Genomic DNA, 23,678 nt, shown 5'->3' with positions numbered 1-23,678 from the left:
TTAATCTAAGCTACACAAAGTCCCTGATGTCTTCGGCCATAGATACTCCTAGTCAGAACAACATTTTATAGGAGACTTGTGACCCCCTACTATCTGTGTTGATAGCAACATGATTCAAGGCAATAAGATAAAGATGTTCGCTTCTCACCACCCTTCCTACATGCTTCACTCCCAGTATATCGACAGAAAAATGATAGTTTGAGGACTGAACTCTTATTGTTGGCTCTGGAACTGGCCCTAGTTGATTGCCAGTCAGAATGGTGACAACAAGATCAGACACAGGACAGGGTTACAGGGTCTGAAAGTTTCCAACTGAGATTTTCCAGGTCCAGATACTCCTGAAGAACTTGCAGGCATTTGTGTAGTCCAGGCACTCCAGATGGTAAAGATGAGGACCTACTGGAGATCAAAATGAGAGCCAGCTGAGGGTACAGACTGCAGAGCTGGAGTGACTGAAGAAGAAATGGAGACCCTCTGCAGGGTCAGCTTTCATACCTTGCCTGGTAGAACCATTAAGGTAGCAATCTACAATACAGGAAGCTAAAGTGGACACAGCTGTACAGCTATGGAAGTTTTGAAAGGAAGTTTTCTAGGCTTGGGGCAGGTGTGACTACCACCAGAATAATCCAGAGGTTTGGCTTTATTATTGTTTCCCCACTGGATCTAACTGGGACAGGATGAATGACTGGCCTAAATCTACTGCATTTACTTTGGCCCCTAAAGTTGTCTGCATAAAGAAAGATTCCAGGAGCCCAGGACCAGCATTTTAGAACAACCCTAGAAGGCTGTTAGTTTTTTCTAATGCTTGAGGTTGGGAAGAATGGGATACTGGAGAATGCTGTGTATTGTAATGAAGCCCTTTCAACCATGTGGCTTAGAGTGGAACAAAACTTGAGGTAACTGCAGCACTGAGGGGGCAGGAGGAGCTGAATGGATCCCATCCCTCTAATTCATTCTTGCTGGCCTTTTCCTGGGAGTGGTCAATGGTCCCACTGTGGTTACCATCTTGGTGGGCCCCAAGTCAGGGTGAGTCACAGGCCCTACTCCTGGTACTAAAAAGCTCATGGAGACCAAGAGGCTCTGCTCATGCTCTGGAGAAGTCTCTGCTGACACCAATGTGAAGAAAAGAGCAAAGGATGAGCCCAATTGCACAGAGTGGGTGCTTTTCCCCATCCCCTTTGGAGAGGATGGACTATCCTTTTGATCAGCAGCAGGTGGTCCCATTATCCTTACACATCACATTAAATAGGAGTACGGACCACAAGACCATATTCTCTCTCTCAAGCTGGAGAAATGTGGGTGAGTTCATCCCTTACAGGAAGGAAGAGAAGAGTTCATTAGCCCCAGACTGTGAAGACTTGAACAGACAATGGAAACAGGTTATTTACACTAGGGTTTCTGGGTAGTTATGTCACCAGTAAATAATTTAAGATGCTCATTTATAGTGCAATAATAAAACTTAAGCATCCTGAACACCCAAAATCTTCTTGCTCACTCACCTTGTGAGGTCCAGTAACTTTTGGCACATACTGTACAGAGTAGGTTTTGTTCTTCTCATTGTCAGGTGTCACTTTTGCCTAGAAAGGAAGTGAAAGCATTTGTCCCAGAAACATTGAGTCTACACTTAATTATCTGCTAAATTAGGACTTTTCACAAGTGACACTAAATCTTTAGTTGATAGATTTTGATGCTGAAACTAGTCAAAAGAGAAAAATGATTCTCTTTAGGACCCTCAGCAAGGTTAGGTACTTGCTGCCATGGCAACTGTATACTTGCTAGCTACCTGTTCCAATATTTGTGCAAAAGCCACTGACATTTCTAGAAACCCATGAACCAAGTTAAAATAAACCTGGTGACCTATTCTGTTCTTTTGCTACCAGGGCTGGCTCCATGCACCAGCATAGGAAGCTGGTACTTGGGGCTGCTAATTCAAAGGGGTGGCACTCCATCTAGTATCGGGGCAGCACATCCAGGTCTTCAGTAGTGGGTCCCTCATTCCCCCTCTTCCTCTTTGAGCTGCTGCTTTTGGGGGTGGGAGGGTGCTTGCTGCTTAGGCCAGCAGAAAAGCTGGAGCCAGTCCTGTTTGCTACCAACAACTAAACTGGGGCATGACCAACATTAACTAATATCAACTGCAGTGTATAATTGTACTTGTCTGGAATGTCTTAATTCAAATGCTCACCAGATTAAATTAACCAACCTCTATCACACTATAGCAGTTTCCACTAACTCAACTCCCAAGACTGTTGTAATGTACCAAGTACTAAGTAATTAGCAGCAGATATTCTACAACTTTAGCCATTGCTCTTGCAGAATGAGCAGGGTGATCAGGGTTTAGTTCTATTTGGTAACTGAACGTACTATCATTTGATTTTTCTCAATTGGTCAAGTACAGTTCACTGAAAGAATTTACTTCTAGTGATACAACCAACACAGCTCAAATGTTGAGCTGGTCAAGTCAATTGATTGTTCCCCAATTGGAAGAGTGAGATTTATAATTAGAAGGGCTTAAAGACGCAGGACTGAGTCTGGTAGGTACAGTGATCAGGAGACTATTTTAAAATGTTTTCTTCACTAAGATATTGCTTACGGAAAACAGGCTATGGAAAGATTTCAAAGTTGCTTCCAGTCACATTGCACATAGCAATTGTGCCACTGGATCCTAGCTAAGGAACACATTTTGCTAGCTGGCTTGTTCATGATTTCAGAGAGAGCCTAGCAAAGCTTTTCAGGAACACTCTGGCAATGGCAGGGTTTTGAATACCACTTCAGATTCAAGTCCAGCATGTGACTATAGTTTTCAATATTCATGCTAAAAAGGAAAAAATTGCTTAATAGAAAGAGGAACTGAAGGACAACTTGACAAATATAAAACCTGCTCCTGTCCCATCTGATCAGTTGTAACTGAATGATAGAGTTTTCTATTCCTTTTAAGAACCAAGTACACTAATTCTTAGCAAACTTAAATAGAATATATGAATAAGTGTAGTCGTCATTTGACTTAACAGACGCCTTAAGTATTGTGCATTAAATACAGTTTTACTACACTGGGATACAGTAGATGTCATTTAAACTAGATTTTCCCTACCAATTTTCAGGCTAAACATGTTTAGCATACAGACCTCTTCTCTGTTCCCTGCTGGATCTTCTATGAAGACCATTACATCTCCCTGCCCAGCACTGATAGTATCAACTGTAAAAATGGCAGGTTGCTTCACCATGTTTCCATGAGGCTCAACTCCTGTTAAGGGGATAGGACACAAGAGGGCACATTTAGCTGGTTTCAAAACTAAAGAGGTTGTTTATGACAATCACACAAACCACTTAATACAAGTTCTGATACGGCCCAAGTAGTGAGACATTAAGTTCCAACAGTTTTCCAGGCCTGTTTGTTTACCAAAAGACCAGAGGCATTAGACAACCGGCATCACAGCTCAGGGCAGCTACACCAGTCTTTCCCCTTATTGCTCTAGCAAGGGCACCCACTGAGACCTCCAGCTCCTCAGCTGTTACCTCTTGGACGAAGACCTACATCTCTCCCCCTTCTGACTGGGGTATTCCCAGACTGCACACAGTTTGCAGCTTTTACACCTATTAAGTTAAGCACTAGAGAAACATTTAAAACAATGAAAATCTATCTCATGCATGCCAAGAAGCCCATTCCTAATATGGATTCTAGCAGTGTAATACATTCAACCCCCACCCAAGGGGGATTCCTTGAGGTTATCCTTTCATCACAATTTCAGCTCAGAACAAGCACATCAATTATGGGACCTCAGTAGGCAAAATCCTTCTGATGCTGCTGTAAGGATCTGGGCCCCTACACGTACCAAGGGTCCCATCCATTTGCTGGATCAGGAAGAAGGCCCTGAGTCAGTTTAAAAAAAAAACCTCAAGATTTTTATCCAGAAGCCTTCTCTTGGTCTCTGGAAAAATCCAAATTTGAACTTGTCTATGAATTTCTCTCCTGGGGTGCCTTCAAAGATTCATGACAGAAGTCCATTAGCATCCTCCTCCCTACTAGGGAAGAGGCATACACTGCCACAACTGTATTTATAATACAATGTACCCAACCAGTATTGATTTTGGATTACTAATGTTGAACTTTACTGAATTAAGCTTACTTTAATCCCATAAATTCTGTTCAGGATATTATTAGTGTCACAACCTGCACTTCCTGCAATACAGGCACCTTTAGGAGTTTTAATGGTTAACAAAAGGTCACAGCAAGCTTATCCCAGAATGAAGTCTGGAATTCTGAATGCCACTTGGCTTTAAGTCTCATGATGGGCTGCCATATTCTCTGAGATGGAGTTAAGACTGTTCAGAAGAGCCACCAAAAGTTAGAAGCCATGTCCTGTGACCCAGCTTCCATAGGGCAGCAAGGATTGTTTCATTCTAGTTACAAGAACAATGTTGGTGTTACTCACTGCATTACAAAGCATTACAGAGAAGCCACAAACAATGTTAAAAAGCAGTTGGAGAAGTGGTGAAGTTCTGAACAGCAATTTGATAAGTTATTTGTAAAGATTAACCTAATCAGTATTAATTATTGTGGCCAAAAAAAGTTTAGTTTTAATAGGTATCCTACTTGCACTACATAAAAGGTGACAGTGTTGTGGTTTATCTGCTTGCGAACATCGACAGCCCTCCCTAATTTCGCTCATGCAAGGCATTCAAAACATCTTGCCAAACTAAGCTTACACAGCTAATATACACCAGCAATGGCTTAAGCCAGGGGTGGCCAATCTGAGCCTGAGAAGGAGCCAGAATTCACCAGTGTACATGGCCAAAGAGCCACAGTAATAGGTCAGCAGCCCCCTCTTTCCCCACTCAGCTCCCCCCTGCTCCCAGTGCCTCCCAGCCCCACCATTCAGCACCTCTCCCTCCAAATCAGCTGTTTTGTGGCATGCAGGCAGCTTGAGGGGGAGGAGAGGGAAGAGGTGGAGTGGGGGCAGGGCCTGTGGCAGAGCCAGGGGTTGAGCAGTGAGCACAACCTGGCACACTGGAAAGTTGACATCTACCTGTAGCTCCAGCATCAGTGCCTAGACAAGGAGCCGCATATAAACTTCTGAAGAGCCACATGTGGCTCCGAAGCCACGGATTGGCCACCCCTGGCTTAAGCTAAGGTCTGTGCCCTGCAAGACTCTGTGGGACTTGTAAATTAGGCTAAGTTCCCCCCCAAAATGAAAAGGCTCTACACTTCTCACATAAGATTTGTCACAGCATGCATTTACTGCAGCTTAGTTACTGGATCTTTTTACACTTAGCCTTGAGCTATTACACCTGTCCTGCTGTTGACTAAGTGGGTGGAGAAGTTGCTAGCTCTTCGCTAGTCCAAGCATATACATCATGTCCAGGAAACTGCTTCTGAGACAGTGCCTCTAGTTGAGAAACTTGTTTCTCTACAGCCATTTGTACAGTTAGTAGAAAATGCAGTGTCTGGTTGCTTACCCAAAAAGTGGCTGCGAACAGAATTTCCAAATCTATTTATCTCCAGATAAATGCAACAGTAATATGAGGATATATTCCTGTTCACATATTAGGTGTTAAATGCATCAGTCATCTAGACAAATGCAAGTTTTGCACATAAGCCATTAGTGTTCAGGCACTGTACAAACATTGAGGCAGCACCTCAGAAGGTGGCTTCTCCTTCCCCTGGGCAGGGAAAGCAAGGCAACAAGATAAAGCTACTTTCTTGAAGTCAGAGCTGCAGTCAGAGCTTACCACTTCTTAATCCTGTTAGCCCTCCAGATCATGCTGCCCAGCACTAAAGGGCCTTTTTTGCCCATGATAAAGGTTACTATAAACACTCTTTAGGGAGTCAGTGCAGTCCTATACAAAACTGTAATCACGTCCTCTCATGGCAATTGAGAACATAATTGTCCTTGCAGTAAAGGAAGGTTTGTTAGCTTGGAATACAAGGCAACATCTCATAGCATAGCTTACATGGAAAGCTGGAACAGCTGTATGTGTACATATTTGCCATGAATGGACATGGCAGCAAGAGATTTTCCTAGTATCCAACATTAGGTCGATGGTCAACCTCCTCTTGGAGGGTGTTTTCAGAGACACCTCCCAGGATGAAGATTTGGGCCAAGATAGTTACCAGCCAATTACCCTCATCCAGTAGAGGAGGGGTAGGCAACCTATGGCATGTGTGCTGAAGGCAGCACGTGAGCTGATTTTCAGTGGCACTCATACTGCCCGGGTCCTGGCCACCAGTCTGGGGAGATCTGCATTTTAATTTAATTTTAAATGAAGTTTCTTAAACATTTAAAAAAAAACTTTACATAGTTTAGTTATATATTATAGACTTCTAGAAAGACCTTCTAAAAACATGAAGATGTATTACTGGCACATGAAACCTTAATTACAGTGAATAAATGAAGACTTAGCACATCACTTCTGAAAGGTTGCCTACCCCTGCAATAGAGAGTCTCCTTTGCCAGAAACCTCTTATGGCTTGTCTCACCACTTGCCCTGTCCATGCTTGCACTGAACTAAATTAAGACAGTGCATGGGCTGCAATGGAAGCCTTGCATTGTTGATTCCCGATGAACAGTTGCGCCATTCTGTGGGGCAACTGTGAACCTATTACAACTGAGATTCCATGTTATTCCTCTACAATAAGGTAGACTAGGACTGTTCATTTGTATTACTCCCCATGCACCAACCCCCACCCCAGAGGCAGCTAGTCTTCTAGGGCAGGAAACTCTTCATACATTCATTTCTTAAAAAGCCCAGAAACTGAAGTAAAAGTAGAGTGCATGCTATACAGTAATATGCAAACAGGGTGGTGCACACTTTGAGTATTGTTTCAGACATTGGTCCTGTAATTTGTTAAAAGGTTTCCTTGTTGGTCATCCCACTTTTTCCAGTGGTGAGTTGTTATACAAGTGCAAGGTGTTAAACATGCTCAGGTTTTGTTGTTGGGTTTTTTTGAGAAGGAGGGGTGAGAATTTGCATTTTAGAAATAGAAGTGCTTTTGGGGCTGTTGCCACATTTCTCAGCCTAAGCACCACACGAGAAGTACATGAATCCAGCTTGGACTCCAGGCCTACTGTGGACAACACAATCAAGCAGCAATGTGTTTCTGAAAAGTCAACCTAAGTCAAGTAAATACCCTGCATTGGCAAGTGTTATTCCTTACCTCTGCCATAGGCTCTTGCTTTCTTTGGATTCAGCTTGGGTTTTAGAGGAGCTCCTGGCTTAAGCTTGGCTTTGGGAAACTGTGACAGGTAAGTCATTACAGAGTGTTCATCCACACTAGGGTGAATAATTTCTTCAGGAGTAATCACCTGAAAGATATGCAGGTTAGAGTGTTAGATACATGTATTTAGTCTACCATTTATCAACATCAGACTCTCAAGAGTAGTACAATTCAGGTATATGGGAATTCTATGCATTCCAATAGCTCCCCTTACATAGACATTTCCTAGAGTTAACTGGAAGGATTTACATTATAAAAATTCAGTTTGAAAGTATTTAATGCAGTATCATGGGTTGAGTTGGTAGCAAAGTATGCATTAGAGGACATTTGTAAAGCTATAGTCTACTGATGTGGTTTTAGGGAAACAAAGATGGAGACCACCACTATCTGCTAGCCTCAATAACTAAAGAAATGCATTATTTTCAACACCAGAGACCATTAGAGTTACCCTCTTGGGAAAGTAACCTGGAGCTATTCCTTCAGTGAAGGAGGCTGTAGATGAATAGCTGAAAAAGTGAAACTGAAATTCACACTGACAGCAGTGATGCTGTCATGTCCATCAGTTTGTTCTAATACCATGAGCATAGTCACTGCTCAGAGAGCTTTAACATATTTTGCTTGTTCTACTGTTAGCATGAAAATCTGGTTTGAGGATCCATGGGCTCCTGCTCAAGTGAGATCATTGCAAAAGAAAGCTATTTTCTTACAAAAGTACTAAGACTTCAGGTGGCAGATTAAACAGATTAACCCCAAGGACCCTGTTCAAGCAAGTACACTTAGTAATGAAGAATGAAGCAAGTTCCACCTCACCCAAAAAAATGCTATGTTGCAATACCCAACCATATCTTTAGAACAAAAATCAGTTTTATTTGAAAGGAGAAGATTGCAGAGAAGAGTTCTGGGTGTGCACTGCTGTTGAAGTTGAGTCTAGCTTAAGTCAGAGCAATTGATTGCTCTGAGGAATTTTAAGGGCCCAAAGTCATTTCAACTGTTCTCACATTCAAAAGAAGCTGAAAGTGGGCAAATAACCAGAAATAAAAATAAGTCTCAGGGTTAGAACAGGAAAGTCATCCTGGCCTTGGTGTAGTATTTATTCCCCCTTCAATACCATTAGTTGGTGCACCATGAGTTTCTTCTCCTCTGTAGTGCTAGCATGGAGGCTGGGGACACACCCCACTGCAGTTATATCAATGGAACCCTCAGTGTTTAGGGGAGAGGGAGCGCTCAGTGGTTTGAGCATTGGCCTGTAATCCCAGAGTTGAGAGTTTAATCCTTGAGGGGGCCATTTAGGGATCTGGGGCAAAAAAGTCAGTGCTTGGTCCTGCTAGTGAAGGCAGGAGGCTGAACTGACCTTTTGGGGTCCCTTCCAGTTCAGGGATAGGTATATCACCTCATATTATATTATGGTAGACAGCATGATGTTGACAAACAGGGCTTCTGGAAAGTGGAGTACATACAACAAGAGAAGCACTCCCATCAGCATAGGTAGCTTCTGCACTAAGCACTACAGCGGTGCAGCTGCACCATGCAGCTGCTCTAAGTGTATACAAGCCCTTAGAGTCAGAACAGGGATTCAAAAAGTTACTGAAGACATGGTACAGATGTCTAGAGCCACACCTTAGACTTCTGAAGGGCTACTATTGGAGAAGCTCACATAAGTTTAGCAGGACTTGGCTGTCAGAACTGAGTTAGTGATAACAGCACTGACTCAGTGCATGCCTTTAGTATTCAGACAGTGTCCTCTGCTCCAGGCATTTTTGCTTTGTCTGCCTTACCTGTGGCACACCCAGCCAGTCATCAGCTTGCTGCATGGCTTCACGAGCATTGTCAACTGGTTTCTTAGGGTCCCAGGTCTCCCAGTCAGGGCAGAGACCTAAAAATAAGCAAGTTGCGCATTCAGAACTTTCACACTGACAGTTTATTTGCTAGAGAAGGTTTTTTAAAATGGAGACAGTCACACGCAACACTGCATATTCTGGGTAATAACTTTAAAAGCTGTCATGTGCACAGATTGGGGATAGTCCAGAAAGCAACTGACTCTCTGAAGGAGCTCTAAATAAGAAGTCTCATCATCGTGAGTGTTCTGCTTTCAGATTAGAAGGACGGCTTCCTCAGTTCTAGAACTATACTTTTATTGGTTGCAGCCACCATACTTCCAAGGAAGGTGGCATGAAGTAGGATGTGTCACTTTTACTTACTGACTGCCAAGTGGGCTCACTGCAGTTTTCAGTGACAGCATGTACTTCCAAGCTAGCCTACGAACCAAGAGGCCAGTCAGGAAAGACTCTCCCACTCAGCTCACCAAGATGCAAGTTTAGATTGCTTAGAGAGCCATCTGATTGGGAGGTTTTAGATTTAGCCTGAGGAGTGAGGTATCTTATTGTGCTTTAAGTCCTAAAGATACTTATGACACTTGAGTCCTGATGCTCAGTGGAATCTTGTGCAGTATTGACATCTATGCTGTAAAGATAGTTTCTTTAATGGTGCATAGCCAGAACTGCACTAGATTACTTGAGCTAATTATATTTACAATACCTTCATAGCAAACAGGTACTTGGGCTGCTCTCCCACCCCCCAAATCCCCTGGTCATGTTATTCTTGCTCTAGTAAAGAAATACACAAATAAAGGTGAAAACTTAGTTTTGCAAGGGTGCAGCTTCCTCCAACACCTACATTCTGCTCCCAGTAGGAAAGTGTTTAAAAAGCCTTAATGCAGAACCTCCTGCTATAATCTGAAGCTGAAAGATGTTCCCATGTTTGGCCCCAAACTACAAGTGCTTTTCAGTTTGGGAGCCAGTGTTCACTCCTTCATCCTTTGTGTTGATCTAGTAGGTTAGAACACAACTGTAGTGGCAGCTGTAGTAAACCAAATTATATTCATCTTTGTGATATTTCCCTGACCTTTACTCAAGTCATTTAAAGCTTGCTTCCACAACTACTGCTTTATAAAATGACCTGCTAGTCTCATGGAGAAGGACATTACATGTCTAATCTTATTACTTAATTTAGTATATTAGCTCAAATGCTGCAACAAGGAATAAAAGAGGGAGGAAAGACCCTGAACTACAAAGAGAATGCTTACCTGGTGCACAGCTATCAACTAGGGCACCCAATGCCTTGCCATCCTGCCAGTTTTGATTGAAGTTTGTGATTGGCAAGTAAGGAATTTTGTTCTGAATCCATCCCAAAAGTCTCTGCTTAGGGGTCTGTTTCTTGGCATCATCATCTCCTTCATCCTCCCATACTGGCATGGAGATGGAATAATGGAGGATAAGGGTCCATACTAGGCCAAGGATCAGTTTTAAGTTCCCATCAACAATTGCTTTGCTGTCTGCAAGACACAAGAAATCTGATTAAGCCCTATTAAATTGATAAAGGAAAGAGCTCACCACACTATTTTAATCACTATCAAGCAAGTACAGGAATTTACACAACACTGAGGTAGTAACCTGACACCAATGCAAAGAGCTTTAAATTTTGGCTCCTGTTAGCTTATCATCAAGATAGTTAAAAATGACAGCCAAGTTTAAAAGGATTATTGCTCACTGTATGCAATTACAATAGAAGAATGTTAACTGTAAATTAAGGCACAGCAGAGGTATACCAATACCTAGTTTAACAGTATGTACTGTACAGAACTCATAATATCCCAATTTGTATACCACTCACATTCTAGGAAGCAAGTTGTCAGGCTGTTTTTGGAAGCCAGGTTCAAATTGTTCAATATATTTAAATACTTGTACAAGATATGTCTGCTTTGGTGTGAAGTACCGGTTAATGAAGCCAGACTGCAGGCAGTTGAAGCTCCCACAGAAGATTAGAAGTTCGAGAGAAAGTTCATTCTATGTAAGTGGTTTTGTAGTCTAGCACAAACTAAACAGCCAGTCCTTTATACTGATCATATATTCAGCCAAGTTCTTTACCCTACTTTCACTTCAGTAGGGAATATTTGTGAGAGGGAGGACTTGTAGCCTATCAGAACACCTACCCTAAAGTAGGATTTATGATCACAAGTATGGCTTCAAGGAAATGCCGGTTAGGAAGCTCATATCTAAGACTGGAAGCTAGAATGTATGAGTTTAGGAAATGGGTAGAGTATCTTTGCAATATAACCATCTGCTTCCTATTTTGTAAAGCCCTCTCTATCAGGCTTCCTCATTTTGTATTTTGCTCTGCTGCTCTTTATTACCCATATATGGAGCATTCACATATCAGACCAAGATCCTACCATTTCAGGGTATAAATTAATCTGGGATAACTGGGAACCTAGCTATCACTAATCCAGAAGTTTCTCAGTGCTTAGGTGTCAGAATTTGTACTGGCCATTGGCATTTTAGTGTTACCCTTGATTTGTAAACAGGCAAAGCAAAGACTTATGTTCTAGTTAGGACTACTTAAAATATAAAAAGAAAAATATCAATGATTTATGTTTGAGTCAAAAATACCCATCCAGCATTACCAAGTAGGTGAACTAGTCAGATCAATTCACACTAATCAAGTTGCTATATGTATGAAATGCTGCTCAGTTATGACAAGGTGTGGCTTCACCAAGTTGAAGCACATCATTAAAAAGCTTCTATTTTGCAGTTACAGCACAACTGCAAAGCTATGCAGAGTTTAAGAGGATTATTGACTGCAGTGAGCAACAATATAGTTTAGTGGTCTGAATCAGCTTCCTGTAGTGCTTGATCCTCACTATTTCCTTGGGTGTGCCTCAGCAACAGTCCCTGACAAAAACAAAACGCAATTTAAAGAACGTCATTTCTGAAGTCTTGTCTGTTATATCTAAGATAGCAGTTTGGTCCTATCCCTATCAGTGTCTCTTGAATTCTCCTCAGTTTTGTTTTAGGGCAATCCTCTTATCAACTCCATTTGCTCACTTGACTACTTCTATGCAGTGGTAACTTATTCTGTTATAGAAGGAAGTCTACTAGAGTCCCCTAACCCAAGCAAAGCCACATGACATTCAGATGCTATGAACAGCACGAAAACTACATTAGCAAGTTATGAGGTGGGGGTATATTTGGCACAAGTATTAGATACTGTCAATTTGACAGTCATTGACTTTTAAACTATTGTTAAGGCTAAGATTTGTCATGAATATTTTTAGTAAAAAAGTTAGACAGGTCACTGGTAAAGAAAAATTCACAAGTCTGAACTGTCTCACTTACTAAAAATATTTGGAACAAAATAAGGAGCTCAGCTACAGGATCCCCACACTGCACCCAGCAGCTACGCAACTTTGGGGGGGGAAGGGAGGGGCCTGTCACAAGGGACTGAAGTCAGGAGGTAGCAGAAGTCATGGATTCCATGACTCCCGCAACCTCTATGAAAGAATTGTAGCACCACCAAGGTGACTTTGGAGATCAGGGTTTTGGAGTGGAGCAATTCAAACATCTGATTGCTCCAAATCCCTGTTGGAGATGACAATTTCCAGTTTTACTTGTGCATTTGACAGTTGGCCCCATTTGTGGGTCTTTTACCGGAAGGCAGTACGAAATAAAGTGGGAAAACATGGGTGTTAAGTTTGACAGGGCATCAGTGAGAGGTTGTGTTCCAAGAATTACCTTTTGTGCCAGTTTCTATCTTTAAGAGAATTCACCTGTCTCCTCCACTTTGGTTTCCAACATGGAAGACTGGTCTTTAAATATACAGAATTATCCAGCAAACATTAAGCCATACTGATTAGCTTAGTCTTCTGTTGGTGAATGAGGAAGAGTTTAATAGAACTGATCAAAAGGCAAATTCCAGAATATGCAAATTAGTTTTTAAACTCTCCATCCAACTCTAGAGGAAGTCTCCAGCACAAGTTTTGAATAAAAAAACAAGCTTATTTTAACATTGACAGTTCAGCTATTTTGCCACTTTAACCAGTTCTCCAGTTTCAATTGCTTGTAATACAAATACCAGCGAGATGAGCAAGTATCTGTTTGTAATCACTGCATTATGACCAGAGACACTGATTATGTACCATTCTATGATAATTAAACTTGAACATCCAGGCCCTTAAGGCTATTCCCAGTCTAAGATGTCCCAAAAACTACTAGTAAGACTTCAAAAACAGACAACAAAATGCTTGTTAAGTTATATGTCCTCTTGCTTAGGAGGAAGTTATACATGTTGAAGTGTTACCACAGAGCCAAGCAAGCACTAGAGCCTGACAATTAAAGTTCCCATCTAGGAAGAATGGGCATGTTCCTTTTGCCTTACCTACTATCTAGGACATGTGGTCTGATCTGGGGATATGCAGAACTGTGTTCCATTGATGAACCTGTCTAAGCCAAGTCTTTCTAGTCAGTTTAAGATTTGTACACAGTTGTCACTCAAGATCAGGGGTGGGCAAACTATAACCCACGGGCTGCATCTGGCCCACCAGCGGTTTTAATTTAAGGAGCAGGGTCTGGGGCTTGCCCTGCTCCAGCACTCCAGCCACGGAGCAGGGTCAGGGGGATGCTCCATGTGGTTACTGGAAGTAACAGCATGGTCCCACTCTGGTTCCTACACACAGGAGCAGCCAGAGGGCGCCACTCTGCACACTGCCCCTGCAGCTCCCATTGGCCAGGAACCATAGCCAATGGGAGCTGCTGGGGCAGTGCCTGCAACCAGGGCAGCATGCAGAGCTGCGCCTCTGCACAGGAGCTGGAGAAGGGACATTCTGCTTCCAGGAGCTGCTTGAGGTAAACGCTGCCTAGAGCCTGCCCTCTGGAGCCTCTCCTCATGCCCTAACCCCCTACCCCAACCCCAATCCCCCTCTTGCCCTCTGAACCCCTTGGTACCAGCCTAGAGCACCTTCCTATACCCCAAACTCTTCATCCCCACCCCAGTGCCTGCACCACCCCTGCACCTCAGTCTCCTGCCCAGAGCCCCTTCCTGCACCCTCAACTCTGTTTCTAGCCTTACCCTGGAGCCTACACCCCCCAACCAGAACCCTCACCCTGCTCCTCCACCCCAGCTCAAATTTTGTGAGCATTCATAGCCTGCCATACAATTTATATTTCCAGATGTGGCCCTTGGGCCAAGAAGTTTGCTCACCCCTGCTTTAGATGTTACTTCAAGATCATGCAATTTTACTGTAATGCTTTAATGTGCATTTCTACTAGCAGACATGATGCTTTGTGTTCAACTTGACAGCTTATTCTGGGATATGCCAACACAAGTTGCTCACTTTTAGTTCTGCACAGAAGTTCAAGTGTCTTCTATGGTGCTTCTTGCACAAGTTTCAGAAAGCATTACACTGCTATTTAAAAGTATGAATATGCCTAATGATGCTTTGGAAGTTTCCCTTTAATGTTTCAATGCTGGAGACCCAAACTGTAATGCATCATTAGGGGCTGTGACAAACTAAGAAAGTTCACAATACTCAGCCAGCTGGCCAAGCACAAGACATGGAAGCCTAGTTAAAGTACTTTTCAAGTTTTCAGCATCCTTGCTCATTTCCCCACTCAGTTATTTGAATAAGTTACCATGGGCAGCATTGGCCCTGAAGTAAAAGCAAGAGGAATCAGCTTCACTTTTGGCTCCTGCAATAGGAGCAACATAGAAACAGTAAGCCTGAAGGGAATGTTGCAGGGAAGGATGAACAAGATGGCTTTGAATAAAAGCCATAAACATTGCAGCAGCATTCATTCTACAAACCCACACCACAGATAGAGAGAAGCCCCCCCAGGATCCAAGATTTTATTGGGACATCTGGTCACCCTAATCAAATCAAAGCTCAGAAATGCACTTATCACAGTTCAGGACAACTGCATCTGTATCTGCTCTCCAAAGGTCCAGCAGGGGCACTATGTCTAAGCTCCTAGCTCCAAAGGAGTCATTTCTGCTGGAGAGAAACTGGCCTCTCCCTTGCTCCTGATCAAGGTATTTCCAGGCTGCATAGTTCCACTGAACTCCCCACAAGTTTCACTCCCTAGCCAGTCGACTTTGTTTATAGTCATTTGGAGAGAGCGAGCGCTGTGATTGCCTCCAGTTAGCACAGCACTCTCAGCAAGCCCCTTAAACTGAAACTACAGCTATGGACCACCACAAAAACAACCTCCATAGATGCCAGTTAGTTTACCCCGAGATCACCTCAAACTGGAACAAGGGCTCTGGCAGATTGGTCCTTTCCCAAATTATGTTTTCCTGTGGTCACAATAGCTGCTAGCTCAGAACAGGTACATGCATCACAGTCACTACTTTATACTGTTTTGGCCTCTGAGCTTGTCTCCATGTAACAGGTGATCAAACAGAATGTCCCCTCTCCTGAGGGTGAAGCTACAAAATGCTTCTCTCCAGTTAAGCAAACCGCTTCACATTTGCATACACCTTCCTCTAGAGTTTAAGAGAAACCCACAACTTGGTTTGTCCCAGAAGTTATTTTTGTCTGGTGTATTGGTTCAAATAGTCCTTGTAAATCCATGACACTTCCCTCAAATTAGATTAGTGAGGAGATCTGACTAGAGATGTTACATGCAAATGTTTATACTGTGGGATTGTATTTTTAATACAGACTCTAAGGTACTTCAACAGGTTCCTCATGGATATTGCAGGAAACTGCAGTATCTGTCACTATGCCATCCCCTCAATTATGTACCAGTTATGAACACTTGCTGAGGAAGAGTCAGTTTTGTAGGTAACCAGATGACTGGGAAATTGCCAAGTGACTGATGGTTCCAGGTGGGGCATTTTACTGGAGTGGACCAGTGACCCAAGATCTCTTGGTCAAAAGTGCTATTTAGTAGAGCACTGATGCTCTGCCAGCCCTTCGCTTAGCCAGTTACTGAGGTAAGAACTCCCAGAGGCTGAATGCAGGATGTCCCAATAAGAACTGCAAGCTACAGGCTGCACTGTAATTGCTACATTTAGACCTTAGGTAACTTCTAGTTTATGCTCAGAGGACAACGTTAATCCAGATTAGGTACCTCTTAGTCTATGCTTGCAAGGTCACACTCCTGTAGCCTGAACTGCAGGACATAGAGACAAGCCCATAGCAGCAGACTAGGTTTTGTCTGTAAAAGGTATGCGCCATTTTGCATTTACAAGAGTAAGCTTTCTGGCTCCACTCATCCTGTCAATTGCATATCCTATGGACTTTAGTGGAATTTGCATGCAACTAGTCAGGTAGCTGTGGCCCCTTGGTGACCTCAGTCTCATACAATGGTACTCAATCTTTCCAGACTACAGCAGACAGTTACTGAAAAATTGCTTAGTCTCATTTTGCATGTATGAAATTTTAGTTATTGGCTTCCATTAGTGCTTTTTATTTAACTTGTTAAACTAAGCAAATATCTATGAGTTGATGCACCCCTTAGAACACCTCTGAACCCTTAGGGGTACAGGTACCCCTGGTCAAGAACCACTGGTCTAATACACAAACTGACCAATAGCCCAATGTGGTAGGAGTCAACTTGAGAACACATCAAATTCCACTCCTTTCTGGTCTTGAAGTACATACAAGTTGTAAAGTTTAGGATTTCTATTAACAACCTTTGCTCCTCAACTATCTTTTAGTCCCGGGGTCAGCAACCTTTCAGATGTGGTGCAGAGTCTTCATTTATTCACTCTAATTTAAGGTTTTGCATGCCCTTAATACATTAAACATTTTTAGAAGGTTTCTTTCTAGAAGTTTAAAATAACTGTTGTAAAGTAAATAAGGTTATTAAATTGTTTAAGATCCATTTAAAACTAAATGAAAATGCAGAGCCCCTGGACCAGTGGCCAGGACCTGGGCAGCATGAGTGCCATTGAAAATCAGCTCATGTGCTGCCTTTGGCACCCATGTCATTGGTTGCCTACCCCGGTTTAGTCTACATAAAGAGGAAGACATGCAAGTCAGCTTCAATATATGCAGTGGTAGGATAGGTATTATGAATTTTACCTAGTGGCAACCTACGTAAGCAGTGCCCTACAGAATTCATGGTCCATTTTGGTCAACTGCATGGTCATAGGATTTGAAAAATTGTAAGTTTCAGATCTTTAAATGTGAAATTTCATTGTGTTGTAACTGTGTGGGGTCCTGACCTAAAGGGGATTGTGAGGGGGTTGCAAAATTATTGTAGGGGTTCATGATATTATCACCCTTACTTCTGTGCTGCCTTCAGAGCTAGGTAGACAGAGTGGTGGCTGCTGGACAAGAGCCCAGCTATGAAGGCACTGCCACTACCAGCAACAGCACAGAAGTAAGGGTGGCAATATCCACAACCCCTCTAATAACCTTGCAACCTCCTCCCCCAAACCTCTTTGGTCAGGAACCCCAATTTGGGAAATTCTGGCCTCCCTCATGAAATCTACACAGTATAGGGTAAAAGCACACAAGACCAGATTTCATGGCAGAAACTAGATTTCACAGTCTGCGAGGCATTTTTCACAACAGTAAATTTTGCAGGGCCCTATAAATAAGCTAGAGAGAGCAGACTCATTGAGTAGTCTCTCTACAAGCAAGAGCCATGTTGGTATAGCATTAACTGGCCATTCAAAAGCCCAATCGATGCTGTAGACCAGGGGTTCTCTGACTTTCTGCTGGGATTTCCTTTGAAAATTTGTCTGGCTGTGATGATCTCACACCCTCATCATGCCACCCTTACTTTGATGCTGCTGCTGGTGGCACCACTACCTTCACAGTGACACCTGGCAGCTGCTGCTCCGTGGCCACCTGACTCTGAAGGCTGCACAGAGTAAGGGTGGCAATATAGTGACTCCCCTACAATAGACTTGCAACCTGCTTTTGGATTGAGAACCTGATCTGAGAAACTCCACTGTAGACATTTGTTACTGATGTACAAGTACTTCATTTTGAAACTAAAATATTAAGGGGTTAAGTGATTGAGCTAGCAATAAGGAAGATTAAATCTAGGCTCTTAAGTGTGATGGGAGGAAACTCAGTGAGTTTAAACAGGATAATAAAAGCATAAGAATTTCAGTGGCAGCTTTCCAAAAGAATGGATTATGGAGTGTCATAAGGCATGCAGTATACACCACCACTTTAAAGTCTTGAATGGGAACCATGTTTTAACTATAAGCCAATTTATAATTGCTGCTTAATGTGGTTGCCTATTGAAGATGGTTACCCTATTGGACAGTCTCTGCAGAGTTCACAGTAACTTTGTAGTGCTATTCAGGTTTAGGCATAGTGTAATGGAAGCCAGAAGAGTTTTTAGCTTGACTTAGGTGTTGTCTACACTAAAGGGAAAAGTCTATCTAAGCTACACAATTTGAGTTATGTGAATAGCCCACCTTTTGCATTGGAGACCCCTTTCACACAGCAACCTCAGTGCAACCCCCCTTAAAAAAAAAAACTTAGAGTTAATTATAAATGTTGGAGAAGCAGGGCTTGGGGATAGAGACCAACAGCCTACAACCCCCTCCCACCCCACCCCCATTGGTAACCTTGCAATCCCCCTGAGGGGTCATGACCCTCAGTTTGAAAAGCCCTGACTTAGGCCATGTTTTCAGGCTTTCCTGCTGCCCCAGAAGTTTCTAGCCTTCAATTAAAGCCAATTCATAGTCACAGGACTCCAGAAACTGGGGCTTTTATGTCATTCCTAATAGATTTTACCAGGAGTCAAGCACTACCTATATAGTGACACTGAACTTGTATTCACTTGGCTTTTGGTTTCCATGCATAGCAGAATCATGACTGCAGCTGTTTTTATTTAAAAAAAGGAAAGACTAGTTTTACTCTAGAGAGCAAAAAGTTTTGGTAAGATTAGGAATCCCACAGCAACCCAAGGATGTTGTTCACAGAAACCAAGTTATTCAGATAGAGAAGCAGCCTGGGGAAAGAACAAGCGTTACACAAACTGCATCAAATACTTCTTGAACTTTGCTCTGCAGTAGAGCTGCAAGAGGACAATTTGTGGAAGCACAAGGAGACGTTGAATCGGCTTCATTGCTAAACACAGCAGCTTTCACAGGACTTAACAGTAAAATGCAAACTGAAGGACTGGGGACAGGATCATGAATACAGAAGATTTTTGAAGCACATTCGAGGCTCCAGAAGGTTTGTGCAAACTCAATTTTCAACCTTAGGGGTCTGAGGAGCACCTCCGACACTAGATCAGATTTAGACTACTTCACCCCCCCCTCCTTCAATTCTGTCCTACTAAATAGTGTAGTAATACTGCTCTTTAATATTTCAATGTACAAGAGCCTAGCATTCCTTCCAATTAAGCCCATAAGTTCCTCTTGTATTAGTCTTCAGCTGTTTTTACAAAGTTTGCTTCCCAGTACAGTTTGTACTGTTCATTTATAGCATTATCAGTTGCTTGCACTGCTTCACTTAAAGCACTATTACATCAGGAACTCTACGCGGGTGGACTAACGCCATGTTATTAATGTCATCTAACCTGTAAAGATTAGTTGTGGTCTACACTGAGTTGGTAGAGAGGCCAATAACCCAAATTATGTCAGTATTTTTTTCAAAAGTGAATATCTTCTCTTTCAGTCTGTCAACTAACTGACACTTGCTATGAAGATTTAGTCTGCCATCGACAGATCATCAAGAGTTATCCTTTGCTTGTTCAGCACATGTCACTCCATAGGTAGAGGTGCAGCTGTAAACTAGACAATATTTACTTTGGGCACCCAATCCTTTAAAAAGCCAACAGTTAGATTCAGTTCTCCCACTTATGGTCATCCTTCAAGATCCACTTTCCTATATCTTAAACTAGTGTCAGTCACCCTAAATTTGCAAAATCTCAAATCATGTACTGCAGACTTATTACAAGGAATCAAACTGCAAGAAGTAATCAAGGTTCATGTTTCATATGCAGCAAAAAACATTTTGCACTGTGATCACACCAAGCAGAGGAGTCCTCCCCATGCCAAATACTGCCCCTTGTTCCTTTGTGTTTCCTGAATATTTATAGGGATGTTGACTTTGTACCTGGCAGTTCTCCTCAAGTCATTAATAGTACCTTTCATGTTTAGGATCCAGTATAAAACTAGTTTAAATACACAGTAACCACACCCATGGGCACTCAGGCATTTTGTATACTACATTAGCTTTAGTTATCAATTTAAGTGTGATGAAAGCAAGTTTAACTCCATCCACAGAATATCAAAGATGTAGCTTAATGTATTCCCTGATATCAATTGAGCTTCTTACTACCATAGAGATTTGTGCTGCAGATGTGCAAAAGCCATTTGCCCATTAATTCCAACTATAAGAAATAAGTTTCAGGCTAAGCCTCCACTAGGTTTGATGGCATAGTCTGGTCTTCCACAGGTAGCTAGGTTAATAGCAGCCTAGTTTCATGTCAATCCAACTGGCATTAAGTATTTTGCTTGCTGTTTTAGAGATAGTAATCTTGTTTACAAGCCCACTTTCCCTCCCAATGCACTGTATGAAGGTGTTATAAAGCTCTACTTACTTTGGGTAGGACAGCCACTAAGCCACAAATCTGAAGGAAGAAACTACAGTCATGCTGGTCTCCCAGCCACACACTTGTATTGTCCATTCTTCACCAATGCAGGACCTTGTGTATTTAACCCTATGCTGGCAGGGCCCAGCTGCCAGTGACTGTTCTACTGGTCAGTCCAATACAATGCATTTATTGTACAACCCCATTAACATCCCAGGAATTTAGATATTGGAGAGAGATGTCTGAAGCACTTGTGTTCAGAAAAAAGTTCTCCCATCCCTAGCCATATCACTGCTATGGAAATGGATTTTTGCCCACTAAGATACAGTATCAACGCTATATACGAGAAAAGGCAGCAAGACTTCAACTGTCCCCAGTAGTTCAATCTCAGATTTAAGTCCTATACAATGACAATTTTGCACATGTGAGCATGCAGATGAGACTCACTAAGTTGAGTGAATTGAGAAAGAATTCTTTGCTTAAGTGCACTGTATACATTCATTCCATAAGCTTATTGGGCCTGTTAAAGCCATTAGCAACATCCTCTATGGGGATAATGTGTCTAAATCAATTAGACAGGTTCCTGTGTGCCTTAGGAACATATATCCTCTATTTCCTTCAATAGCTCTTTAGTCTAGACCCACCAAGCAACTTCTGAGCCTGGAAGAAACAGCTTGTCATCTGCTTCTACAGTGACCCCATGAATTGGGCATTATCTTTGATTCCTAGGCATACCAGCAAGCTCCACAGGTTTATTGTGCCTAACTAATCTGTTCCAGCTTCAGTACAATTTATAGTTTGTTCAGAAACTTGATCTTGTGACAAATTTGTCACAATGTCTAATTAAGCAGAATTTCTTTATGGGTCAAAAAAGTGTTACACTCCCCCCCCCAAAAGAGTGATCATTACACTGATTGCTAGTAGCTTAAACAAGTGAACGCAGAGGGTTCACTTATATTTTGATAGGAGAGGTAGTTTATGTTTATTCTGATGCATGCTGCTCCTTGTGAAGGTGTGGATTTTTGTAAAAGAGTGGCTGATTTGGAGAGGCTGGCTAAACTGTCAGACTAGAAACTCGGAATAGTGTTCAAGTGAGTGATGCCAGGAATGAGCGAGTTTTGCTCACTTTTTTGGCCTGCCAATCTACAGAAGCTGTTTTATTTGAGTGCTGATGTGCATTTGGCATTATTTATGCCCATTACTTTTTTGTTCAGCTGCTGACCAAAAACTCAGGTCAAAAGGCTGCAACAAAATGGCATATTGAGTCAAAATATGGAAGTTGTCTCAAAGATATAATGAAACTGATTGGAATTTGAAAGAATTCAGTAAATTCAACTTGAATTCACTAAATGGTTCAGTCATTCTGAATCTGATTTTTTTTGGCAAGAAGTTTTGGCCAAAGAGATTTCAGCCAGCGGTACATACAGTGCACACTGGGAAGGGTACCTTTTAGGATGAGATTTCTATTCTGAGAAGTCACTCATTTTGCAGCTTTCATGCTAGTTTTCTTGCCATTAAGGCTGGTAAGAACCTGTTGGTTAGATTCAGGGCCACCTGGGAGAGCAAGCAGGATCATTATCCTGGCCCCCCAATCAAGCGGAGTTACAACCTAGTGTGCTAGGTTGCAGCCCTAGTCAAGTTTGGCATGGCAGCCCCATCTTCATGTAGGCCAAACCTGAGTAGCACTGCAGCTTGGTGTCCCATGTTGTGACACCTGGAGCAGGGCCCAGTCCCCATATGACTGAAGCCACCACTAAAGGTGGGAGTGCAGGGCAGGTTTGCTCTCCAACACTGCCCCCAGCTTCTCCTCAGTGGTAATAGTTTTGGGATGGCTGGGTGGGACCTCCATTTCAGATTTTTGTCCTGGGTCCTAAAAAGATTTGAGGCCCTGAGTAGTTGGGGGGAACCACACCCACACGTAACTGAAAGTCTGAACAGATTCAGATTTCAGTAATGCTTTTAATGACACCACCACACCCATACACCAAGTTCTTGTGGTACAAGGCATGGACCTCAAAGACAGGAATCCCTATCCCTCAGCTGAGCAAGACAGGCAGGAGGAAGAAACTTCTTTCACTCAACATGTGGAGACATGCTAGAGTACCACATTTTCTGTTGTGGGAATTCAACTAAGGTTTACTACAGAAGTGGGTTAAATACAAGCCATTGAACCACAAATTGCTTCCATAAGGGTGGCTAGGTGAACAAGAGCAGCATCCAGATAATTGCAAAGTTAGGAAGTTGATAGATAAGGCTGTATAGCCTGGTAGGGAAGAGTACTAGAATAAAAAAAGCACATACACCCCTTTAAAAGGCATAATAACCCACTATCATTTTGGTACAGCACTTAGATTAGAAAAGCCATGCACCATGTAGATGCTCCCTGGTATTGAAGAGCTCTAGAAATAACAGGAGGGCATCAAGAATCCCTTTCAGAAGGCCAGATTGGATAAGCAGTCTTAAACCGTTTCACCAGCAGTCACAAAAAGCAATGTAATGATGCATTGAACCTAAATGGCTTCCATACAAGTTGCCATTTAAAAATCATCCATCTGGCAGCGAACATGTCTTCTTGCAGCTGTACTGCTAAGAGGCAGATACACAGCCACCAATTTGTTTAGTCACATGTATATCCATGATCCTTCTTTAAAGGAAGTTTGAATGTTCAGTCTTTATACACCGGTAAGCTTTCATAAGTGCTGCTTTGTTAGTGACACTTTGTCCCTTGCCAGTTTTGCAGGGCAGTCTGCCAATACGAGTAAGTTAGCCACCACGACATTTTGAACTAGAAACCCCTGGTTGTTAAACTGTAAGCTAGTCTGGCAGTTGTGCCTGAAACTGGAGGCACACAGTAATGCTTCCTGTTCTAATAAATTCTTCCACACCCCACCTGTGAAACTCTACATTTGTTTATTACTAATCAAGAAACTAGCTTTCAGACCCCTTCTTGTGTCCTTGAGGCCTGCTGCAGCATGCTTTGGTAAATGACATCATTGACAAACTGCTTATTCTGACAATAGGCCCCATGAGCACAGGCCCCTCATACTTAAAGCACATTCCTGGTTAGTGAAATCACCTTTGCTCCTGTGTTGAGCCCCCAGAAGTGGATGTTGAGATCACAA

The 23,678-nt window shown here is 42.5% G+C and overlaps 1 protein-coding gene across 4 annotated transcripts in view; it reads right to left on the bottom strand.

Moving 5' to 3' along the window:
- The window catches only part of FLNB (filamin B), a 108,007-nt gene that overhangs the window by 59,269 nt on the left and 25,060 nt on the right, over positions 1–23,678 (bottom strand). For all 4 annotated transcript variants that reach the window (XM_032801353.2, XM_075073308.1, XM_032801356.2 and 1 more), the window contains exons 2-6: positions 10,296–10,544; positions 8,989–9,086; positions 7,154–7,301; positions 3,123–3,241; positions 1,500–1,577 (exon numbers count right to left, since the gene is read on the bottom strand). In XM_032801353.2, coding sequence (XP_032657244.1) covers positions 1,500–1,577; positions 3,123–3,241; positions 7,154–7,301; positions 8,989–9,086; positions 10,296–10,544 — 692 coding nt within the window. The remainder of the gene's footprint in view (positions 1–1,499; positions 1,578–3,122; positions 3,242–7,153; positions 7,302–8,988; positions 9,087–10,295; positions 10,545–23,678) is intronic.

The sequence above is a fragment of the Chelonoidis abingdonii genome, chromosome 17 (assembly GCF_003597395.2).
Source record: "Chelonoidis abingdonii isolate Lonesome George chromosome 17, CheloAbing_2.0, whole genome shotgun sequence".
In the NCBI taxonomy this organism is placed as follows: Eukaryota; Metazoa; Chordata; order Testudines; family Testudinidae; genus Chelonoidis; species Chelonoidis abingdonii.
Note: the sequence above shows the minus strand (reverse complement) of the source record. Positions and strands in the feature narration are given on the sequence as shown.